Source organism: Alosa alosa, chromosome 7 (genome assembly GCF_017589495.1).
Source record: "Alosa alosa isolate M-15738 ecotype Scorff River chromosome 7, AALO_Geno_1.1, whole genome shotgun sequence".
Taxonomy (NCBI): domain Eukaryota; kingdom Metazoa; phylum Chordata; class Actinopteri; order Clupeiformes; family Clupeidae; genus Alosa; species Alosa alosa.
Window position 1 is genome coordinate 15,323,253 of NC_063195.1, and position 24,167 is coordinate 15,347,419.

At 40.3% G+C, this 24,167-nt stretch overlaps 1 protein-coding gene across 2 annotated transcripts; it reads left to right on the forward strand.

Annotated features, from left to right (window-relative positions):
• The first annotated feature begins 818 nt into the window (after positions 1-818).
• LOC125298427 (GDP-L-fucose synthase-like) lies at positions 819-23,741 on the forward strand. Of its 2 annotated transcripts, XM_048249147.1 has the most exons (12): positions 819-918; positions 1,842-1,974; positions 5,792-5,831; positions 6,350-6,512; positions 7,604-7,718; positions 9,415-9,543; positions 12,533-12,606; positions 12,715-12,848; positions 13,416-13,547; positions 18,321-18,400; positions 20,778-20,877; positions 23,095-23,741. In XM_048249147.1, exons 4-12 carry the CDS (start codon positions 6,364-6,366, stop codon positions 23,148-23,150), a joined length of 969 nt encoding a protein of 322 aa, XP_048105104.1. In that variant the 5' UTR covers positions 819-918; positions 1,842-1,974; positions 5,792-5,831; positions 6,350-6,363; the 3' UTR covers positions 23,151-23,741. The 2 variants fall into 2 exon arrangements, with proteins under 2 accessions (XP_048105104.1, XP_048105105.1); XM_048249148.1 differs by lacking the exons at positions 819-918; positions 1,842-1,974 and adding an exon at positions 2,395-2,490.
• The last annotated feature ends 426 nt before the right edge of the window (positions 23,742-24,167 follow it).

The following is a 24,167-nucleotide window of genomic DNA, read 5'->3' on the forward strand; positions in this document are numbered from 1 at the left end:
CACCAAGTGTAAAGGTCATGTAAAAAACTTTTTAAAAAGTGAATCCATGTTCATACAGGTCATTTAAAAAATAAAAAAACTTTTCCCCAGTCCATTCAGCCCAGTTCAATGCCCAGCTAGCTCGATTCAAACTTCATTTACTTAGAATAAATGGGGTTTACTGCCTGGTCGGGACAAATGAAACAGGTGTTTCAATCGTCCCGCCATAGACGTTTAGAATTATAGGCTGTTTTGCATCCATTACAAACAAACATGCAATGTGAACGCCTTGGGTTGAGCACGAAATGCTTTACATGAAGTCAAACATTTAAATGAAAAACACTCATAATCAAAAAAATAAACCGCTAATGAAGTAAACTTGTGACCATCAAAAATCGTTTATCGCCTGTAACTCCATGAAACCAGGACGTAACAGGAAGGCATTTTGGCTGAGCAACGGAGGTTAATATGCTCTATGTTTTGTCCAAATGATGACTGTCTATCATCGTTGCACTCGGAGAAAACCGGAATGTTTCATTCGTCCCCCGTTTCAATCGTCCCGGTTGTACCCCACTATATTTTAAGCAAATACAGTTGTATGTTTAGGATTAGTGAGTGTATGTTTTAACCTTTGTTGTGGCATCCTTGTTTGTCACACATTCCGATGGCAAAGCACATGAACACTTGCTGTCGGAAAAACAAAGTAGCCATGGGGGCGGTCCTTGTCATTCCGAGGTGCTTTGAATGCACCAATTGTGCCGAAGCAGATTGCTTCGCGGAAGTGATACAAGCTTCGGTGCCTCGGTGTCAGACTTCCCATCCCTAGTAAACAGTCCAGCCAGTTAACATGAAAGCCAGTTACCGTAAAACACCGGCAATTGTTGCCCATAGACGAGAGGGAGTCATTTATTGACAGTAAACGAACTCGAGCCCATTGAGGTATCTAGCTTTCTAATATTTATGTTGACGCAGACAGCGTTTCATGAACACGTGATCAACGCGAAACAGTCTCATTTGAAATCTGCTTGAAAGCCGGATGGTCTATCGCTTTGTCCTGGGTTGAGAGTAATAGGCCTAGAAATGGGGTGTTAGTTGCTTCAGATTCTGTATCTGCATTGATGAGCATCCAAAGCGCTATGTCTCATTCCAGGCAGGATATTGTTTTAGAAATTGTACAGATGATAAGTAGACTGTTAAATTCTGATATAAATGTAGGTTTTTTATGGGTACCAGCGCATTTAGGAGTGCAGGGAAATTAATTAGCTGATAAGAACGCTAAGGAGGCATGCAAATCTCTTGAGGTCACCATGGATATAAATCATAGTAAATCTGAAATTAAAACCATAGTCAAATCAAAGTCTAAGGGAAAATGGCAAAGTGATTGGGATAATGCTACCACTGGTAGGAAATACTACAGTATCCAGAGGTTTGTGGGCAGTGCAAGACCAACTACTAGATCTACTCATGAAGAAAACATTATCTCAAGAATGAGGTTTGGGCATACTGGTTTGGCTAGTACTTTATTTCTTTTAAAAAAGCATGCTGATGGAAAGTGTAGCGTATGTGATGCCGCTGAGACTGTAGAGCATGTTGTAGAAAAATGTAATAAGTTTAACCAGGAGAGACAGCAACTCATTCAAGAGTTGGAGAAAGAGAGTGAGTCTTTAAGAGTAAACAATTCTGCAGAAAAACTCAGTGAAGTTTGTTTTAGAGCTTTGTTTCACTTCTTGGAAGAAACTGGTCTGATTGGAAGAATATAGAGTAACCTAATTCCTTTTCTTTCTTTATTGTTTTTTTATTATTATTTTTTTTAGCTATTATTAAGATTTAAATATATCCAGACTCACACTCCATTTTGGTAGGTGGCGGTAATGCTTCCAAAAGATGTTTGCCAACCGCCATTAAAAAGGAAAAAGAAGAAGAAGAAGAAGAAGAAGACGAAGAAGCCGGCGTTTAGAAGAACTTTTATCAGGATTTTTTTTAGTTCTTTCGGAGGTAAGTCAACATACCATTGCGTGTCTAAACATAGCCAGCTCTAGGCAGCCGTTTAGCCTATGAGTTAGGCTACGCAAAGGCCTTAATATTTTTTTTATCGGGACATAGCCTAAAATGACACGTCTCGTGTTTGCTTTGCCTTCGGGGCTATCAAGTAACACTATCAACTGTTTTAGGTTTCCTCGTTATCATCTGTGTCTAGTGCTATTTCATCTTATTTTATCTATCGTAGAGGTGTCTGACTTTAAATGTGCGACTGTTTTGCAAATGCAGTTATTGAATCTGCAAGTTACGGTGGGTTTCCACACAGCGAAACACCTCACGATTTTCGGACAGCGAAATTCACCCTTTGCTAAGCCACACCGGGAAACCGCCACAGGCCAATCGTGGCTTAGCAACCCGTCACTAGGCACGGGAGGTCTGACAAGCTTTTCAAGTTTTGCCATGTTAACCCAGAGACGGTTGATAAAGCTGACTGACGTCTATGTATCATACCTTTACCTTGTACTTGCAAAGGTCAGTGCCTTTGGGAAATGTTCAGCTTTGAAGCTTTTATGCATCAGTTAAGTCTGGCATACTAAGTACCAAACTAACGTGTTAAACAGGTTTTTTACAGTTTTATTTTGGTTATGTTGACAGAAGGGATATGCTAGCCTACAAAAAGATTAATCCGCCTTTTGAATGTCTGTGTTCCTCTTTCTATTTACTCTTAGCATCAGGGTTTTCCTGATTGCAACAGTAGCATTACACCTGGCTAAAGAAACAAACGTGACTTCTATCCATAACATGACAATACAATTATTTTAATTTAAAGGAGAATTCCGGTGTGATATTGACCTAAAGTGTATTGAAACATGATACCGAGTGTGAACGTATGTCTCATAGCCCATCTCGGCTTGTCCCCTGCACTCCAAAATCTGGCGCTAGTTAGCCGATGCTACCAACAGCTTTTTCAATAGTGGTGCTTCGGCATCGGGCTAGCCATGCAAATAAATCACTGTTTTACACCCATTTACGAGGCTCAATGTATCTCCACACTTCATTGGTAGACTTCCGAGGGCCCTGACATTTAAAACGAGACATTGAGAACTTTGAAAAAGCACTGATAGTTTACTTACAAGACGATTTATACAGACAGTATCTTCACAAAGTTTAGCGTTTGCAGCCATCTTGAATTTAGTCACGATAAGTCGAGCAACGAGTAAGAATAAACAGGTATGATAAGGGATCAGATTCCAAAAATAATTCAGTGGAAATGCATGGAGGAATCCATGATTCCAAAATTAATTCAGTGGAAATGCATGGAGGAATCCATGCATTTCCACTGAATTATTTTTGGAATCTGATCCCTTATCATACCTGTTTATTCTTACTCGTCGCTCAATTAGAAATGTCAAACAAATTTCGCCTACATAGAACTCACTACTGCACAGTTTGCATACCGCTTTGTCCTTCTCCATAGTTTGATATACCCAAACCCGAAGTGCTTCCATACCGAACTCCTCAAGTTATTAGGGCCTATAACTCGTCTCTCTCATGTCGCACAGGTTGATCGCGTTGTCCTCAATTTTTTGGCAAAACACCAGCAGCACAGCAACCGATTGAAACAGCTGTTTCCGGTGCGAATTGGTGGGAATTTTCTTTTTAGCTTTCGCAATGCTTACTGCACTTCGGAATTCTTTGTTATGTTTCTGCTTGTTTGTGAGTTTTGTTACATCTAGATTTTTTACTTGTTCAATTCGTTTAAAATTAATAGTGTACATATGTCCAGGATCAATATGGCGATATTGGTCCAGGATTAACATTGTAAAGACGGTGCTGGACCAACACTCTAAAGATGGTCCTGCACAAACATGACAATGTAGGTCCTTGACCAACGTTGTAAAGACGGTCCTGGACCAACATTGTAATGATGGTCCTGGACAAACATGACAATGTGGGTCCTGGACCAACATTGTAAAGATGGTCCTGGACAAACATGACCATGTGGGTCCTGGACCAACATTGTAAAGACGGTCCTGGACCAACATTGTAAAGACGGTCCTGGACCAACATTGTAAAGGCGGTCCTGGACCAACATTCTAAAGGCGGTCCTGGAACAACATTCTAATGGCATCCTGGACCAACATGGCAACGTTGCTCCAGGACCATGTACAAACAAAAGCGACAGCTTTAGCCTATTACCAAGCTACATTAGTAGTCCAAAAGTGTGCACCTTAGCCAGTGAACTAACATTACACCAGCGTTGCATGCTGTGCCTACCTATTAGCAAGCTAATTTGGTAGCATAAATGTATGTTCCCTAGCCTAGCCTCTAACATTTGCATGAATAACAGCGGCACCAAGATTGCTAAATGAGCTTCAAAGCTACTTCAACTACTCTATCCCTTCGAAATAAATTATTTAAAAGATGTATAGCCACTGAATTACCTATTAGGAGGCTAATGTATTACAGTAAATGCATGGTCCCTAGCCTGGCAGCTAACATTACACAAACATAGAACCAAGTCAGCTAAAAAGAAAATAAAAAAAAATCTAAGGTGCATATGTTCAGATTCCACTCAAAATTATTTTATTTTACATCTTTAGAATGTTGGTCCAGGAACAACTCTTACTTGAACAAATCACGGTCACCCACTCTCCTCCCTCTTTAACTCACGCACACACTCTCCCTCACGCACACACTCTTCCTCACATACACACTCTTCCTCACATACACACACATACACTATCGTCCCTCTCTCTCCCACTCACTCTACTACTACAACACACACACACATTCACACTCCTCTCTCTTACACACACACACACACACATACTCTCCTCCCTCACACACAAACACTATGTTGATGGGTTGTTCAATGAATTTGACCCAGTTATTTTATAGATAAATTCCATACATGATTATGTGAAAGTATGGCTATCAGAAAAAAAAATATTTTACCTGTGTTGTACTAAAAAATTGACTGAATTTAAAATAATAATGGGCATACTAGTACTCTTTTGTCCAATGGTGCGACGGCATGTCCTGTGGTACAACAAATTGAATTGTGAGTGGAAAAGGTATTTTAATGAATAATTTATGTAAAAAGTGTTGGATAGTATAATAATGCTATCATTACTATGCAGCTATAAGGATGAAATGAAAATTCCTTGGGTTTTATACTAAATATAATGAATGTAACCCAGACATTTGGGTGAAGTCTGTAAGTCTGTGTACATCTTATAGTATATAAATAACATAATTCTGAATTTTTGGGGGGTATGTTTGATGTGGAAATATAATTGGGGCAAACTAATATGCCTTGGGCTCATCTATCTTATCTGTCCAATTTTGTTGCACCGGTGGACACATTTTAGGACTACCACACCAAAAAGTGAATAATATGCAAAATATATGAAGAATTAGAAATGGACACATTCAGTTTTGAATTATTCACATATAAGGGAATATAATTATGTCATTTGCCGTATATGTTTGAATTATTATTTTTTTCACTTTGAATTTGAGTTCACGTCAACCACCCACCTGCCTTTAGCTAGTAATGCCCCCTTATCGTGATGGTGATGGTGAGCAGTTCGTTTTGAGCCATAGAATACCTGCCTTTTTTCCTGTGAATGATGATGAAGAATGATGTGCTAATCTCTCTCTCTCTCTCTCTCTCTCTCTCTCTCTCTCTCTCTGCCCAGAGTGCCCCGCCTTCACACACACACACACCCTTTCTCTCGGGTTGACATTACAATGTTGCCTAAGCCCAAGTTGCAATAAAACCCCTTGTTTTTTTTCTCCCCTCTCTCTCTCATACATATATATACAGTGGGGAAGTTGGTGAATAAGAAGAGATATTAGGGAAACAGGTAAATGCTGACATGTGCTTGTTTACGGATGTGTGTGCTGTATTGAAATCGTATATACTGGCTGTGTCTCACTCTCGGTGTCTTCTGGTGTGGTTTCTTCTTACTTTCCTTTCTCTCTACACCTCTCTCCCATTTATTTCTCTCTTTCCCTCCTCATACTATCCCCCTCTTTCTCCTTTTCTCTCTCTGTATCTTTCTCCTTTTTTATCTCTGACACTTTTCTTCCTGTTAACTCTCCCCATCTTTCTCCATTTTCTTGCTCATTCTCTTTCTGTCTATTTCATTCTCTCAGTCCATTTCTTTCCCTTTTTTTCATAATTTCTTTCTCTGGTCTTTCCTTTCCCACCTTACTCTCTTTTCCTCTATCTCCCTGTCTGTCTGTCTGTTTTTTTTTTTTACAGACGTGATGGGTGTCATAACCCTCATATTATGATTACGTGTCAGAAAGAGACACAGCACAAGACTGTAGTCTAAATGTGTCTCTCTCTATGTTCTGGCCTTATTCGACCTCTCTACAGCCCCCTGCAGACTGATGGCGGAAGCAGCTGGTAGGACGTGTGTGGTGGTGACGGGCGGCTCAGGCATGGTGGGGCGAGCGATAGAGCGCGTGGTGAAGGAGGAGGGAGGAGCGCAGGAGGGAGAGGAGTGGATCTTTCTCTCCTCCAAAGACGCCGATCTCACGTGAGGCCCACACACACACACACACACACACACACACACACACACACACACACACACACACACACACACACACACAAGGGAGGGTGGGTGGGTGGGTGTCCTTGGAGATAATATTGTCTCTGGGCCTCAGCAAGACACATGGGGGGGGCCTGCATTGCAGCGCATTTGTTTATAAGAACACACACTCACACATTCATACATACACACACACATACATACACACACACACAGGCACATACATACATGCACATACACACACACACCACATATTGACACACAAACATTAATAATGCTGATCCCACACTACGAGCATACTTTTACTCCAGAGCAAAGAGGACTATACCTTCACACTCTCAATAGGCTACTTTTAATATAAAAATTAATGTAAATCAGGTTTCTCGGCCAAGTATACTAGCGTATACAAGGAATTTGGTCTCTGCATTTATCCCATCCGTGAATTAGTGAACACACAGAGCACACACAGTGAAGTGAAGCACACACTAACCCGGAGCAGTGAGCTGCCTTGCTACAGCGGCACTCGGGGAGCAGTGAGGGGTTAGGTGCCTTGCTCAAGGGCACTTCAGCCGTTCCTGCTGTTCGGGGATTGAACCGGCAACCCTTCGGTTACAAGCCCGAAGCCCTAACCAGTAGGCCACGACTGCCCAACATTCTTTTCACACTCTCAATAGGCTACTTTTTAGAGGAACAGTGCATCCTAATGTGCTAGAAGTTATTCCGGTTACGTCCCACCACTGGGCTGAACAACACACCATCAAGTAACCACAAAAAACAGCTTTAAACATCTCCATGCCATTGGGTACAAAGCAAACCCCCATTCAGCCTAGCTTGCTGGCGGAGGAGCTTTTAACCCTTTCATTCCCATGGGTTAGGTGCACCTGACCTGATAGACCACCAATCAGGTGTTGATCACCTTGACATGACTATCAAAACGGAGAGAGAAGAGGGACAAACAGAGTGCATGAGACGCAGAGATAGCCGTCAAGATTTCTGTCCACTCCACTCTCAGATCGTGTCCTTAAGCCAGCCGTGGTGTTATGTGACCTTACCTGCTTGTCTGCAATTGGTTGCAGGGACAAGGAGGCCACCAGAGCACTCTTTCAGAGACTACGCCCCACACACGTCATCCACTTGGCTGCCATGGTGGGCGGACTGTTCCGGAATATGAGACAGAACCTAGACTTCTGGGTAAGTAGAGTGACCTGTGTGTGTGTGTGTGTGTTACATGTGCTCTTGTGCAGAGTTCATTGATGTCTCAAGGGAAGTCATGAAGGCATAATAATGTCTCAATAATTAACACAGAGCATAGTACTGTTCAATGCATTCTCCAGCTCAGTCCTGGAAATAGTCATATTGATGATATGTAAGGGATAATGTATAGAACGCCGGTCATTATTGGGAAAATAAGTCCCGACAGGTCGAACTGGACCCCGACGCGCCAGCGGAGGGGTCTTGCTTCGCCCTGAAGGGACTTATTTTTCTATACATTATCCCTCTTATTATATGGCTAATTATTATTATATTATTATATGGCCAAAACGAAAAAATAAACTCCATGATATGTCTCATTTATTTGTTACCGTTTCATTGTGGCTTTTGCTTTACAGTGCGCCCATTTCACTCGCACATGCGAGTAAAAATGATGGCGTGCGAGTGCAAAAAAATATTTAGGCGCACTGGTGCGAATGACTTCTAACCATGTCAATGTTTATCTACAAAATACACCGCAACATCGAGAAACATTACCTGGTGCAAACCATAGAATCACGTCGCGAATGCAGCATAAAAACTACACCTCCCATCAACGTTAGCAGTTTCGCGTTGTGACTAGAAGCAGCAGACTAGTAAGTAGTCGCTTCTATCAAATCCAAGAGCGCGCAGAAAAAGCGGAAAGTTAGACTAGCCAGCCAAGATGCAAAGATTGAAGAAATTAGTTCTTCTATCCACCGAAGTCATCGGATATAGGAGGAACAGGATGAGATTCTGAGAATGCAGTGAGAGAAGGAAAGGTCACCTAACATGCCTTTTAGCCCAGTTGACGTATTGGCTGCAATATGCAAAATATAGCTGTAGCAAACAGGCACAAAAGTAGCCTCCCGTAATACTCCCATTTTATTCAAAGGTAGAACGCTACTGAAAACTCCAGGCTTCCACGCATGCTTGTTTGTTTACACCGAATACAAGCTGAAGTGCAAAACGAAAGTAGGTCTAACGTTTGCCTACTGCCCCCATCAATGCAGATATTTCAAATAAAAAATCAAAGTATTTTTTTTATATATATATATAAAATATGGACAGATGGATAGCTACAGATGGATTCACAAATAAATAAATTAGCCTACATTTGGCAGGATACTTGATATACAGGCTGAATGCAAATATGGCAATGTATTATATTATTTTACATTAACAAATGGAAAACGGAACAGACTGAAAATAAAATAGGCACTGATCTTTAAAATCCTGTGTCCTGTAGCCTAAATGTTGTCAGTCATTCTTAATATTCGCAATTGGTGCACTGCCATGTTTAACTGTTAGCTGCAGTGTAATGTTAGATTAAGTTAAGTACAGAACTGACTGTGCGCCCAAATTTTTGTCTGTGCTCCTAAATTTTTTAACTTGGGCGCACAAGTGCTCCTGGAAAAAAATGTTAGTGTAGAGCCCTGCGTATAATATAATAAAATAATAATAATATAGCCTCTTGTCCATTAGTACATGACAGGCTTTGTGTAAACAAATTGCCTTGAGGTAAATAGTTATTTCTTTTGTTTCATGCCACGTAAATGTTGCTTTGTAAAGTTGCTGATTTGATTCCTGTACTTGTCCATTGCGTAATGACCAATTCTCTCTTGTTTGTTTGTTTGTTTGTTTGTTTGTTTTACAGAGATGTAATGTCTTCATCAACGATAACGTCCTTCAGGCGGCTCATGAGGTCGGAGTGGTGAAGGTCATTTCCTGCCTCTCCACCTGCATCTTCCCAGATAAAACCAGCTACCCCATCAATGAGACCATGGTATGAGATGTGCCATTTACATTAAAGTGCCCATATCATGACTATTTTTCAACAAGTTAAAATAGGTCTATGAGTTCCAGAAAACATGTTTCTGAAGTTGTTTGCTGGAAATAGCTTGTCGGAAAATATTCTTACCTACCTCTATTACACTCTTTTTCAGTCCCTTTCAAAGTGTGCTGTTTCTGCTGCTCATTACATATTAATGAGCTGCTGTTCACTTACCCACGCCCCACTTCATTAACTGTTACCAGGGTCATTCGTGCCAAATCAGCAAATGCCTCCAGCCTCGCCTGACCATCTTGGCTTTGCTTCATACTTTATGTCAATAATGCTAAATATAACCCAACAACTACTGTGCAAAGGTTTAAGCTTGTATCTACATTATTTTCTGAGATATGGAGGCTTAAAAAACAGTTGAACTCGTAGGCTTGGTGCGGAGAGGTGGGGTGTTGATTATGCAACGTCTGAAACATGCCAATTCAAAATCCCCCAACATCTACTACACCTTAATTTTACATAGTATAGTTAGGCTACAGAACTGCATCTTCTCAGATGAAGCACTGTGATATTATCTTGGTCAATAATTGCCAATTAGATTATTTAGCGTCCATGTAAACAAGTCGGTTGAAATCTTTAATCAGATTTATTTCAATCGGATTTTAAATAAAAATACTTCTGGATACATCCAGAAACCCTTATCTCACTCAAAACAGCATGAATGTTTTTTTTTTTTTTTTTCAAGTTTGTATGCGTGTGGAAGCACCTGGAAGACACACAATAACACATCAAATCCCAGAAAAAGTGATTTTTTCATAATATGGGCACTTTAAGTCCAAGTATCAAGCCGAGATTCATGTGCTGGCCAGCTCCAACAGTTGTGTTGCGCGTTGTACAACCTGATGAGGTTATTCTGTTAGTGTACATGCAGTGTGACTGGTTAACTTTCTCAGAACACTGAACCTCCCTTACCAGACCATGCTAATCCCGCTTTAGACTAAAGCAGGTAGTGTGCTCCATTGTGCACATTTAGACTAAAGCAGGTAGTGTGCTCCATTGTGCACATTTAGACTAAAGCAGGTAGTGTGCTCCATTGTGCACACTTGGACTTAAGGAGGTAGTGTGCTCCATTGTGCACATTTGCACACGGCAAAGACGTGTGTGATTGCCACACAGTCACAATTGTTCTTGTGTTGGGTCTGACACAGGCCAGGCTTAGCTACCAGGCCTATAAGGCTAACACTTGGGACTTTACCAGGCCTATGCTGGCGACTTTCACCAGGCCTATGCACACACGGCAAAGGCGTGTGTGGCTGCCACAACATTGTTGCAACAACTTGTGAGGACACAGCCGCAGGCTTTACCAGGCCTATAAGGCTAACATTGTGCAGACGCAGGACTTTACCAGGCCTATAAGGCTGACACTGTGCAGATGCAGGACTTTACCAGGCCTATAAGACTATACCAGGCCTATAAGGCTAACACTGTGTAGATGCAGGACTTTACCAGGCCTATAAGACTATACCAGGCCTATAAGGCTGACATTGTACAGACACAGGACTATACCAGGTCTATAAGGCTAACATGGTGCAGACACAGGACTATACCAGGCCTATAAGGCTAACATTGTGCAGACACAGGACTATACCAGGCCTATAAGGCTAACATTGTGCAGACGCAGGACTATACCAGGCCTATAAGGCTAACATACTGCAGAAGCAGGACTATACCAGGCCTATAAGACTGACTGAGGTGGGGAATTTTCTAGCCCCGCCTGACCCTATCAGCCTGGCAAAATGGTAACGTTTTTTTGAATTTTGGTTCCACGTTTCCTGTCTCAGTCCACTGGATCAGATGTTATTTTTCATATGTTGGTCTATTTATGACTCCTATGTTTGTGTCTGCTTCTGTTGTATTCTGCTCCTTACATCTTCACTCTGATACTGAATATGTTGTTTGCCGAATAATAATAATTGTAACACATGTATATATCCTTCTTTATCGTAACATGCTGATTCACTAGGTGCAACACCCAACCGGTTCCGTGTAGACACTAATCACAGTGCATGAAAATGCACTGTACTGTTCTTCCTAGGCTTCTTATTCTTAGCTTTATTATTCTTCGGCCACCTGCATCAACTGTCAGTTTCTCAGGCTTTAAGCATACAGTCTCTTAAGTCTACACATCATGTTCAACTGTTTCCTCTGTCCACAACATAATTTAACCATTATGACATCACAATGGGGCCGTTAAGCAATTAGAATCCTAGGCCAGGTGGCCAGGCCACCTGCACCCTATCAGTTTCTCAGGCTCATTCTCTACACATCCTGTTCAACTGTTTCCTCTGTCCACAACATAATTTAACCATTTAAACTATTTACCTATTTAACTGTTCAGTCATTCCAACTATATTAAACCTCACCTACCTTGAAAATAATTTAACCTTTTAAACTATCCATCTATTTAACTGTTCAATCATTCCAACTATATTAAACCTCACCTACCTTGAAAATAATTTAACCTTTTAAACTATCCATCTATTTAACTGTTAAATCATTCCAACTATATTAAACCTCATCTACCTAGTTCAGTCATTCCAACTATATTAAACCTCATCATGTTGGTTGCCAATTAGCACATCATCTGTTTTAACAATATATTTTACACCATATGTTTTGCATTTTCATGCACTGGTAATTCCCTGGAATTGCGTTTTCTAGTTACATTAACAATAGCGGCAGGTTCAAACTCACCTGGCTCCACCGAAGCAAACGAGCACGTTTCATGCACGTGGGCTATAGAAAAAAAAGTGTCTGCTAACATTTGTCTGAGGAAGATCCATGGAGATTGAAATGTTTTGAATTATATTTATATATTCCAAATATGTTGGAACTGTACTGTGTGAAGACTTAAAAAATAATTTGTGTGCATTTATATTTTATTTTTATTTTTTTCTTTGTCTCTCTTGGGTTTGTCTACTCTTGTCATCAGATCCATAATGGTCCCCCGCATGATTCCAACTTTGGGTACTCATATGCGAAGCGAATTATTGATGTGCAAAATAGGTGAGCTCTCTGTGTGTGTGTGTGTGTGTGTGAGAGAGAGAGAGAATATCTGTGTTTGTGAATCTGTATTTGTGTGCCTCTGAGCATTTCTTATATGCTTTGTTTCAGGGGCTATTTCCAGCAGTACGGTCATCGGTACACAGCGGTGATCCCCACTAATGTATTTGGGCCCCACGACAACTTCAACATCGAGGATGGACACGTGCTCCCTGGACTCATACACAAGGCTTACATTGCTCAGAGTAAGACCTACACGTACCTTACTACATGTTAGCATGCAAGCATCAATACTACTGCTAACACACAAGGCTTACATCACTCAAGAGTGAGACATACAAGTATGTTATTACATGTTAGCATGGATGCGTCTATTCATGGGTTTCATCAGGACCCTTTCCACAGGTGTATACAATCATGCACCTTGATTATGAATGCAGACTGCATGGTACTTGATTAATACACCTGTGTAAAGGGACCTGATGAAACCCATGAATACTACTCCTAACACACAAGGCTTACATCACTCAACAAGACGTACTAGTATCTTTTTGGGTGTTAGAATGCTAGTATTGGTACTATACAAAAGCACACAAGGCTTACTCAATCACTCAAAGTAAGACAGTAGCTTCCAATGTGTTAGCATGTTAGAAGTAGTACTATTTAAAAACATACGAAGCTTATATTACTTAAAGTAACGTAAGACCTACTAATAGCTCGCTGTGTTAGCATGCCAATACTACTATAGCTAACTTTAGTAACTAATTTACTAATTAGTTACTAATTACTGTTTGTGTGTGTGTGTGTGTTAGAGGAGGGCACCACTCTGACGGTGTGGGGGTCGGGTAAGCCGCGGCGGCAGTTCATCTACTCGCTGGACCTGGCGCGCCTCTTCCTGTGGGTCCTGAGGGAGTACAATGAAGTGGAGCCCATCATCCTCTCAGGTACATACGTGAACTTCTCAAACGAACTCTTGGAAATGTAGTTCAAAATTAGTGAGGTATGTGAAAATTGACGTTTTACTTTATAAGTTGATCACTGAGGAGGAGCGTGCTGAACTCCTGTTCTTGCCTCAGTATTGGTATCAAGGGCTGAAGTGTAGCTATCTCCTCTATATTGCGGCTATCTCCCTCTTCTCTCGTTGACCGTCATCTGCCATTATCTCAGTCTGTACAGATGGTCAAATTGGTCAAAAATAAAATAAAGAATAAAGAGTGTGTGTGTGTGGGGGGTGTATTAAGGTAGATTAAAAGCTTGGGAGAAAATGAAAGTCTTTAAGTTAGACTTAAAGCAGTCAGTGGTTGGAGAGGACTTAATATGTACAGGTAGACTATTCCAGAGTTGGGGGGCAACAACAGAGAAGGCTCCATCACCCTTAGTTTTAAGGCGTGTTTTGGGGATATAGAGAAGATTCTGAGATGAAGACCTAAGTGATCTTGGAGTGCTGTAAGGAATTAGTAGGTCACCTATGTAACTAGGTGCCAAAACTAGCTGAAGTATGTTGAGAGTGGAGTGGGTCAGGCCTGCATATAATGAATTACAATAATCTAGTCTAGATGTTATGAAAGCATGTATAAGAGTTTCAAGATCGGAGAAGGAAAAAAAGGGTTTCAGTTTTGCAATGGTTCTTAACTGGAAAAAAGCTGCCTTTGACCACACTATTTACTTGCTTATTAAAATGTAAAGAGGAGTCAAAGAAAACCCCAAGATTCTTTACTTCACTGTGGCAGTTTGCAGAGAGAGGTCCTAGTAGGTCCTAAGATAGAAACATCACTTGGATGGCCAAAAATAATTATATCAGTTTTACTTTCGTTCAGTTGAAGAAAATTTCTTGCCATCCAGCATTTGATGTCACTGAAACAGTTAAAAATATTCTCCAAGGAACAAATGCCATTAGTGTTAACAGGCAGGTAAAACTGAGTGTCATCTGCATAGCAGTGATACTGAATGTTATACTTTTTAAAAATTAAGCCAAGGGGTAGCATATAAAGAGAGAATAAAAGAGGGCCCAAAATGGAACCCTGAGGAACACCACACTTTATAAGGGCACAGGAAGAGGAGAAATTGCCTAAACTAACTGAAAATGATCTATCACTAAGATAAGAAGAGCACCATTGCAAAACAGAACCCTGGAGACCAACTTCATCCTCCAAGCGTTTTAATAGGATGTTATGGTCAATGGTGTCAAATGCTGCACTCAGATCAAGAAGCACCAAGAGGGCGCAAGATCCAGAATCAACTGCTAAGAGAATGTAGTTTTGGACTTTAAGCAAGGCCGATTCAGTGCTGTGCAGAGATCTAAAACCTGATTGGAATTTATCACATATATTGAACTCATGAAGATAAGAAGAAACCTGAGAGGACAACATTTTCTAGTATCTTTGACAGAAAAGGCAGTGTTTCCCCTAGAAATTTTTCCAGCAGCGGTGCTATTACTTGCACATTTTTTTTTATTTCTTTTTTTTATATCATACCTTCGTGTTTCTTTTGTGGACATTATCAGCTTTCTTTTACATTATTGGTTAAAAATGATAGAAGAAAAATGAAATGGCACAACCCAGAAAAAGATTATTTACAATTTATTTAAATTTGTCTTAATGGCAAAGGCCACACCCAATCTCGCGAGCACTTAATTTTTCTGGGCTTTTCAAAGAACATCTCTAAGGCTCTTTGGTAATTGAATTGAATTGTTGGGGGGCATTAATGCTGACACGCATGCACGTAGCCAGATGCTCTCCTTGTAGTCTATTTCTCAGTCCCAAAACAACAAACCCCATTATAAAAAAGTAAATACTCACTTTTCTTCTACATCACTCCCACAGTTACCATACAACTCACTCACAATTAACTTCGAAAAGGACCTAGGCTACTTGATTGAAGTGCGACCGTTAGATCTCACCGTCAAAGAGAACGCTGAAGTTATGAGAACACGTCTTTCTGATAAAGAGAATGTAGGCTCCTATGTCTAATGCATAAGCGTAGAAAAGGTCTGTTTGTCATAGCCTATTATAGCTAAGTGGACAGAATTTAGGCTATACATTATATGCCAACATATGCTCATATTTCCTTTAACTATCAGAAAGTTTAAACAGGCCTAGACTGTGTTAAGCCTAGCTTTCCCATGCAAACATTACATGTAGCCCCAAGCTAGCGTTACAAGTCTAGGCTACAATTAGCGTTAAGACCATACACCTTGTAGCACATTGGTTTACTCTATTGCATTACTTACGTTTTAATAATTTGTCGTTGAATGTTGATGGAGGCTCATCTTTGGGAAATCAGCTCTCTGGATAAAATTGTCAGCCGGAGCAAGAGTTCTCAGAGTTGACGACACGGGGGTAAATCCAATCAGCAGAAAGAACCGCATCACAACAGTAGGCTAAATCGCAACAAACTTTTTTCCCCCCATGTTAAATTCATTTCGGTAATCATGAATTGGTTTCTTTTATTTGATGTAGGCTAGGAGAGGAGGATGCATGTTTCACATTAGTGTCAATGTGTCAAAGCAGGCTTTGGATCAGAGGAATTGCTCAAGCTTAACATATGGCATAGGCTACAAGCGAATTCACGGCATACAAACAGCTTTGTGATGAAATATAACTAATCATCATTTTTATTGTCACCAGGCCTATAAGTAGGCTATTTATTGTGTAACCTACTAGTGAACGATGACACCATAGGCTACACTGTGGCGGAGCAAGACCCCATTAGTCGGATAGCTAAACAATGTAACCGTGTTCAGAACGTAGGCTAGCCATATGGGCTGCAGACTTGTCTTTGGGCTTGTAATCACCTGACACATCATGCCGCATATATGTCCTGAATAATGAGAGGCTAAGTGCGGATTTGATGCACTTAACTTACTCAAGACTTTCAGAAAACAATTTCGAGATGACGCTGGCCGTTGTGCTTTTACAGTGTGTTAAGTGAATCTCGTGATATTATGTTGCAGCGGTGCTGAAAATCCAGCGGCGGCGCTGCGCCGCTGTTAAATACACTGTAGGGGAAACACTGAAAGGTAATTTAGAAATGGGCCTATAATTCTTCAGGTCACTGGGCTCAAGGTTAGGTTTCTTAAGTAAAGGTTGCACAATTGCACGTTTAAAACCTGAGGGGTTCAAAACTCCATTGGTTAGTGAGTGATTAATTATGGCCAATACAAGAGGGCAGAGGATGGTAAAAACTTCTTTTAAAAAGGCGTGCAGGTAAAACATCTAAGTGGCAGGATGTAGATTTCATATGGGAGACCACCTCAGAAAGCTGGGAGGAAGATATAGCCTGAAACTGTTGGAGGCAGCTAGGTGAAAGTTCTATCACTGAGGGATCCTAATCTGGAGGTGAGATTTTATTTTGTCAATTTTATCGATGAAGTTGAGGAACTTCTCTCAGATTTCTGTTGAAGGGGCAAGAGTAGATGACTCAGAGGCAGGATTTATAATAGACTTTTGGCCTATGAGCATTATTGTTGATGAGCTGAGCATAATACTCAACCTTTGCTGCCTTAACAGAGTTTTGGTAGGTCTTTAGAGAATCTCTGAAATGGTCATAGAAGACCTGAAGCTTCTCTTTTTTCCATTTGCGCTCTGCTTTCCTGCAAGATTTTCTGACAGAACGGGTCGTGGCATTTAACCATGGAGTGGTGATAGTTTTAACACGTTTTTGTTTTAGTGGGGCAACGCAGTCTAAGGTCTCAAGACAGGATGCATTAAAGAGAGTGACTAATTCTTCAAGAGCAGGTGGAAATAGCAACAGAGATAGTAGGTGAGTGAGAGAGGATGAAAGTATTAGAGAATGTTGCGGCTGTGGTGGAATTAATAGAACGGGTAAAGGAATAGGACATTGAAACCATAAGACAATACTAGGTCTGATGTGTGGCCTTTCTGATGCGTCGGGGCCATAACAGATTGCACAAGATTGAAAGAGTCCACAAGGCATAAAAAGTCCTTAACCAAAGGTTTTGATGGGCAACAGATGTGAATGTTAAAATCCCCTAAAATCGTGAAATTGTCAGAGCGAGAGGCCATAAAAGATAGTAGATCAGCAAATTCTTGAATGAAATTACTTTTTGGTGGTCGGTAAACTAATGCACAGAGGAGGGTGGCATTTATCTTTACTAAATAAAGACCTAAACTCCCTTACAAAGGAAGAAACCTTGGGCAGATCCACGGCTCAAGGGGCTAACCCAACTGTGCTGTAAGTATGTTGGGGACGTGTGTTGGAGAAGCTTCCTGATGAAATAATGTGCTGTGTATGTAGGGGGAGAGGGGGGCAGTGTACTGCAAGTATGATGAAGGGACTTTCTGTTGCAAGCAGAGTACTGTATGTATGATGTATGCGAGTGATGACAGTGAAGATGTGTGTGTGGGCGGGAGGGGAGTGGAGCAGTGACTGTGTGTGTGTGTAGTGTGTGTGGGTAGGTGGGGGCAGTGTGCTGTAAGTATGTAGAGGATGTGTGTTGGAGAAGATCCTGAAGACAATGTGCTGTGTATGTAGGGGGGGGGGCAGTGTGCAGCAAGTATGTAGAGGAGGCTTACTGTAGCAAGCAGTGTGCTGTATGTATGTGAGGTGATGACCGTGATGAGGTAATGTGGAGAGTATATCCGTGCTTTTGTCTACCTCCATAATGTGGAGAGTATATCCGTGCGTTTCTATTATCTCCATCATGCGGAGACTTCATCCCTTCATTCCTCTCTCTACCTCCTTCCTGTGTGTTGCAGTGGGAGAGGAGGATGAGCTATCCATCAAAGAGGCTGCCCAAAGAGTGGTGGAGGCCCTGCAGTTTAAAGGGGAAGTCATCGTATCCTTCAGCACAGACACAGACACAAACACAAACACTTTTATCCCAGATAGATTTACTTTTATTTATGTATTAGACTGAAACCTAAAGACAATTACTACTACTATATCTACTACCACTATCACTAATAGTAATAATATTGACATTGATATAAAAGCTAATACTAAATGAATGCCAAGATCAATAGTAAGTATTAAATAGTAATGGTACCGTAAGTATCGAATGGATCAAGTCTAGTAGCTTGGTGTGGTAGTTCATTAGTCAAGTCAAGTCAATTTTATTTTTATAGAGCATTTAACATGCACAGAGTGCAACACAAAGCTAGGGCTAAAACGATTCATCGAGTTACTCGAATAACTCGATTACAAAAATTACTCGAGGCAAAAACCCTGCCTCGAAGCCTCGTTAAATTCCTATGACGCGCACTATATCGTGCAGGGGATCTGATTTTTTGTTCAGGAAGCACACCACTAGCGCGTGAATCGTGATGCATTCTGAATTTAGCTGCTGGAGTCAAGATATCCATAAATGGCAGAGAATGTCTAAAGTTTTCAAGTAAAGTTTTGGCATCATTACATACTCAAAAAGGAAAAGAACAAGCATCTGAACCTAAATATCCACTCCATGCTGTTTCACCAAGCGTCAATAAAGTAGGCTAGGCTATTTAACAATCTATCTAGCCTATCTATCTACGTAGCCTATAGCCTACATTGATGTTGGCTGATTTTATTCACATACTGTATTTGTAGCGATGTCGTGATGGCTTGTTTAGCTTTGATGTTTTTAAGTAAGTAAACTTATTCACGTTCAATTGCAAGACAGTATGCCTAAAAAAGAACCCCTCACACACATGCATGCACCCTCATCTTTCCTCACGCACCGCACGCGTGCCCACACACACACACACACACACACACACACACACACACACACAGGTTGCTAGGTTACCATAGCAAATAGGCTCACCCCAGAAATGTTTTTTAGTAGCCTAATGGTAAAATTATTTGTTAGTAGCCTAATGGTAAATGCTGCAGGTGTAGAAATCTACATAAAACAGATATTTATGTTGATGTCAGGTCTAGATTACAGCATGAAACTTGTTGTAGGCTACATATTAATACATTAAATTGCTTTCCCTCTTCTCCCTCCCAGCACTTCACAACATAGTATGGACAGCTTTGTTCGCCCAGCTAAGTCATGCACAAGAGGCTGGGATTTTACAGAGAGCATTTTGAACATTATTTAATTGATGGCACTGGCACTTAAAAACACTAAATGGGTAAATTGCAATAAATGGGCTTAGTTTTGTAGCCTAATCTTGGAGTTAGAATAAATACCTCTCTTTACAGCCATGTCATTTTCGTTATGCATTATGTGTTTTGGTTGTTTAAAAATGCAAAAAAAATGTGTCCGATTAATTGATCGATAAAGTGCTAGATTAATCGATTACAAAAAGAATCGATAGCTGCAGCCCTACACAAAGCACTCCACAAACAAGACACATAACAAAAAGACAAAAGATGCCGGACGGAGCGGCATAGTCGCCAGCGTTCCCGCGACATCAAGACGTTAACATGGGCCTTCTGTAAGTGACATTAGTAGGCCTACTTGTAGACTGCAGTCTAGAGATCAATGGAAGCATAGAAGCTAACCGTCTGAAGTCATGGGTGATCCCGCAGATCAGCAAATCGGTGGACCCCTGACAGCAACAGCCTGATGCTGAGAGACTGCAGAGCTCCCCAACGTCAACGGTAGTTTCGAACGTTAGCAGCAGGCTAGTCTGCTCAATCCAGACTCCAGGAAAGGCAGATGGCAGCTCGCAGGTAAGCAGCATCTTGGCAGTCGCGGCAGATCCCTCGCAGAGTAGGCCCAGGTCCAGCTGTCCCGATAAAGCTCCTCGACCAGACAGTGAAGTGCAGCACCGCTCACGGATGGATGGATGAAGGATGTCAGTCCAGGGCAAAAGCTAGTTCTAGCCATAGCAAGCTCCCAATGGACCAACGCCAACGACATCAGCCGACTTGGAAGCAGTAAAAGGGACTAAGAATAACACGACAACTATCGAAACTAACATAAAGGAAGAGAGAATACATTTAACTAGACAAATCAATACAAAAAATTAACATGACATTACATAAAATTACGAACATTACATAAAAACAAACAAAAACATGATGCCAGACGGAGCGGTGTGTCTCGCCAGCGTCTCCGTAACCTAGCAACTGGTTATTAGCTCGAAAATATATTACCATGCAGTCCCATGTATTGCAATGTGTGCTTGAACACAACAATAGAGCCATATGATGAAGAACAATACTACAATACATAATGTGTCCTCATGTGTTGACTGTGGTGTTGCCTTAACGTTGGATGTCAGTATGACAGCAGCAAAGCGGATGGTCAGTTTAAGAAGACTGCCAGTAATGACAAACTACGACGCTACCTACCGGACTTCAAGTTCACCCCATTTAACACAGGTAAGGAAATTTAATTTAGCAGATGCACAAGTCAAGCGTCTCACTCACTCACTCACTCACTAACCCACACACACAGACACAGACACACACACACACTCTCTCTCTTATGGCATCAGGGAGTGAGGATTGCCCTGACTAGCTACTAGTATGTTTACTGTAGTGGTTCCTCAGTGGTCAAAGGATTTAGAAGTGAAGTTGAGAGTATGATTTTAAATAGTATTTGAATAGCTCTTTTCCAAAATGCTATATCTTCCATTTTAATGCATGTTTATGTTGTTGTTTTCCAAATGATTTTGGTGGAACTGCAATTGAGTTATTGTTATTTGTTTTTTCTTTTCTAAATCAAAACAGCACAACTGCACTTCTATTGATATGACCTGAAATACACAATTCAATAACATGACTTATAAACGTTTTGGAAAAGAGCTCTTATTTCTTATTTGTAAGTACTGTAGCCTGACTACAGATTGGATTTATTTTTGATAGGTGGAGTCATGGCATAGGCATCAGAAGTGACTAAAACAAACTTAATCAGCTGAATGTCTGAAGGGGCCTTTTGGTTGTTTTCTCTGTCCTTGAGTTTGCTGTGGTTAGGAGACTCTTTCATATACTGGCATAGTGCCCAGAACATTCTCATCAATGGGGCTTTGTGTTTGCTATGCAAAAGTAACCAAGTACATGTAAGTTTCTAAGAACAGACCTGTTTCTTGTTTGTGTTTGTTTTGTTAGATTTATCTTTAATCTAGGGCTGTCAAAATAACTAATTAATTTCGATTAATTAATTTGAGAAAAAATAACTGATTAAAAAAATTAGTGCAGATTAATTAATTCGATTCAGTATGACCTTTGACCCCGAGCCGTTCTAGTCAGTAAAAATTAGACTAAAATGAAGGAGAGAGAAGAAAACGTGCTGCCTGGATCATTGATTGGAACATTTACTTTTTAAAAAAAACGGCCTGATGGTGTTGATAAAAATAAAGTGTGGAAAATAAAGTCCTCTGCAATGTCTGCAGCAAGGAATTTGCATATCACCGGAGTTCATCAACTCTATAGTTGCACATCAATGCAAAGAAATATGTGTTGATATTGAGGGGAGTGTTAATTTATTTTCATTGTGTCCCCTAGGTTATATCTGTGGCCTGAATTGCCTTGTATGTGGAAAAAAAAAAAAGAACTTCTTCCCGAAGCACTTTTGAATTTATTTCCTCAGCATATTAGGTCATATCATAGATTATTATGGCAATTATTTAAACAGTGAAAATAATAATAAGAGTTTTTGAACTTTAATGTCACTAATGCTGATTATTCAATGATTCATTTGAATTTAAATATTTAAAATACTTTCACAGCAAAAATTATATGCGAATAATTTAGATTAATTAATCACAGAGTATGTAATTAATTAGATAAAAAATTTTTTAATCGATTGACAGCCCTACTTTAAGTAAGTAAGTGATTGACTCTACTATTTACGATTTATGTTTGACTAATTAATAGATTTAAATGTATTTTCTGTCAGAACACACGCACGCGCGCGCACGCAAAGCAAAGCAAAGCAAAAATTGAAGGCTGGTATTATATCCATGTTTTAAAGTTCTGGTGTAAATCAAATCAGCATAGTGGTGGTATACGGAGGATGTGGCCCAGTTAAGGGAGAAACTGTGCAAAGGATAAGAATTTCACTTATCTCCCAGAGTGAAGACATACTCTTTTCTGATTGGCTGGTAGGGTGGCTATTATTTCTGTATAACAGGACACCTATGACGCTATACAGTCTAGGCTATGAAGTAGATCTATAGTATAGTATAGTGTGTATATAGTGTATATATATATACTCTTTTGATCCCGTGAGGGAAATTTGGTCTCCACATTCATCCTAATCCATGAATTAGTGAAGCACACTCGGCACACAGTGAACACACAGTGAGCTGCCTGCAACAACAGCGGTGCTTGGAGAGCAGTGAGGGGTTTGGTGCCTTGCTCAAGGGCACTTCAGCCGTGCCTACTGGTCTGGGTTCGAACCGGCAACCCTCCAGTTACAAGTTCGAAACGCTAACCAGTAGGCCACGGCTGCCCCCTATTAAGACACCTTGGTGGCCGTTTTCCCTTACTTAATGACTTTGAAGCTTGAAGAGTTTTAGAAGCTTCAAAATGGTGTTTTACAAAATGTTTTGAAACTTCTCTCTCTCTCTCTCTCTCTCTCACCCACACACACAGCCATTAAAGAGACTTGTGATTGGTTCGTGGCTAACTATGACAAGGCCAGGAAATGAAGATTCTCCCTGCAGATTGGCTGCTCGTAAGCTGCAGAGAAAAGGTGTGTTCCGGAACGCAACAAACTGAAGGCCAGTGAAATGATTACAATTTCACAGGAAGATGAGGCTCGAGAATTGTGATTGGCTTAGCCTGTCCAGTGGGTGGGACAGTATGAATGCACAGGACTCAGCAGCACTTTCATTTCACAACTTAAATTCTTTTCTTTTTTGTTTATGTTTTTGTATGTTGGGAATTGGAAATGTATGGGAATATTGGGTCATGAAAAGCTAAGTTACATGTATTTCTACTGTTACATGGGGATAATGAGACCTGCCACTTATTGCTGTGACTTTTCCTCTCTTCTTATCTTAATACAATCAGGACAGATACAGATTTACATCTTATTGTTTTATTTTTAATGCATGCAATGAAAACAAAACATAATTTTTGTATTCTTTATTTACAGTTAATACTTTATAAATTATATGTTTCTATAGCTTTCATGACTTATGTGGGTAATAAAAAATCTATAATGATTATTTTATGTATACTGTTATATACTGTTCTTGAATTTTCCCTAGGGATCAATAAAGTATCGATCGATCGATCGTTTATTCATTGTATACCCATCAATACAACTTCATCACCTGCTGTCTTGCAAGATATATTGCAGTATGTTAAATGTGTATATCTACATATGGCATATACAGCGGGGGAAATAAGTATTGAACATGTCAACATTTTTTTTCAGTAAGTATACTACCAATGAGGCTATTTGCATGAAATTTTCACCAGAAATTAGTATTAACTCAGATAATCCACCCCTATAAAAAAAAATCCAAAACCAAACATTAAAGTCTATAAGTAGAGTTATGTGTAATAAAGTGGAATGACTCAAGAAACTGAAAAAAAATATTGATGCGTTCAATATTTATTTGCCCACATGGCAAATTGAAAACAATGACCGCACCTTTCCACTTCTCAGACAAGACATCACAATTTAATTAACACAAACACTATTTTTAGTTCTCCCT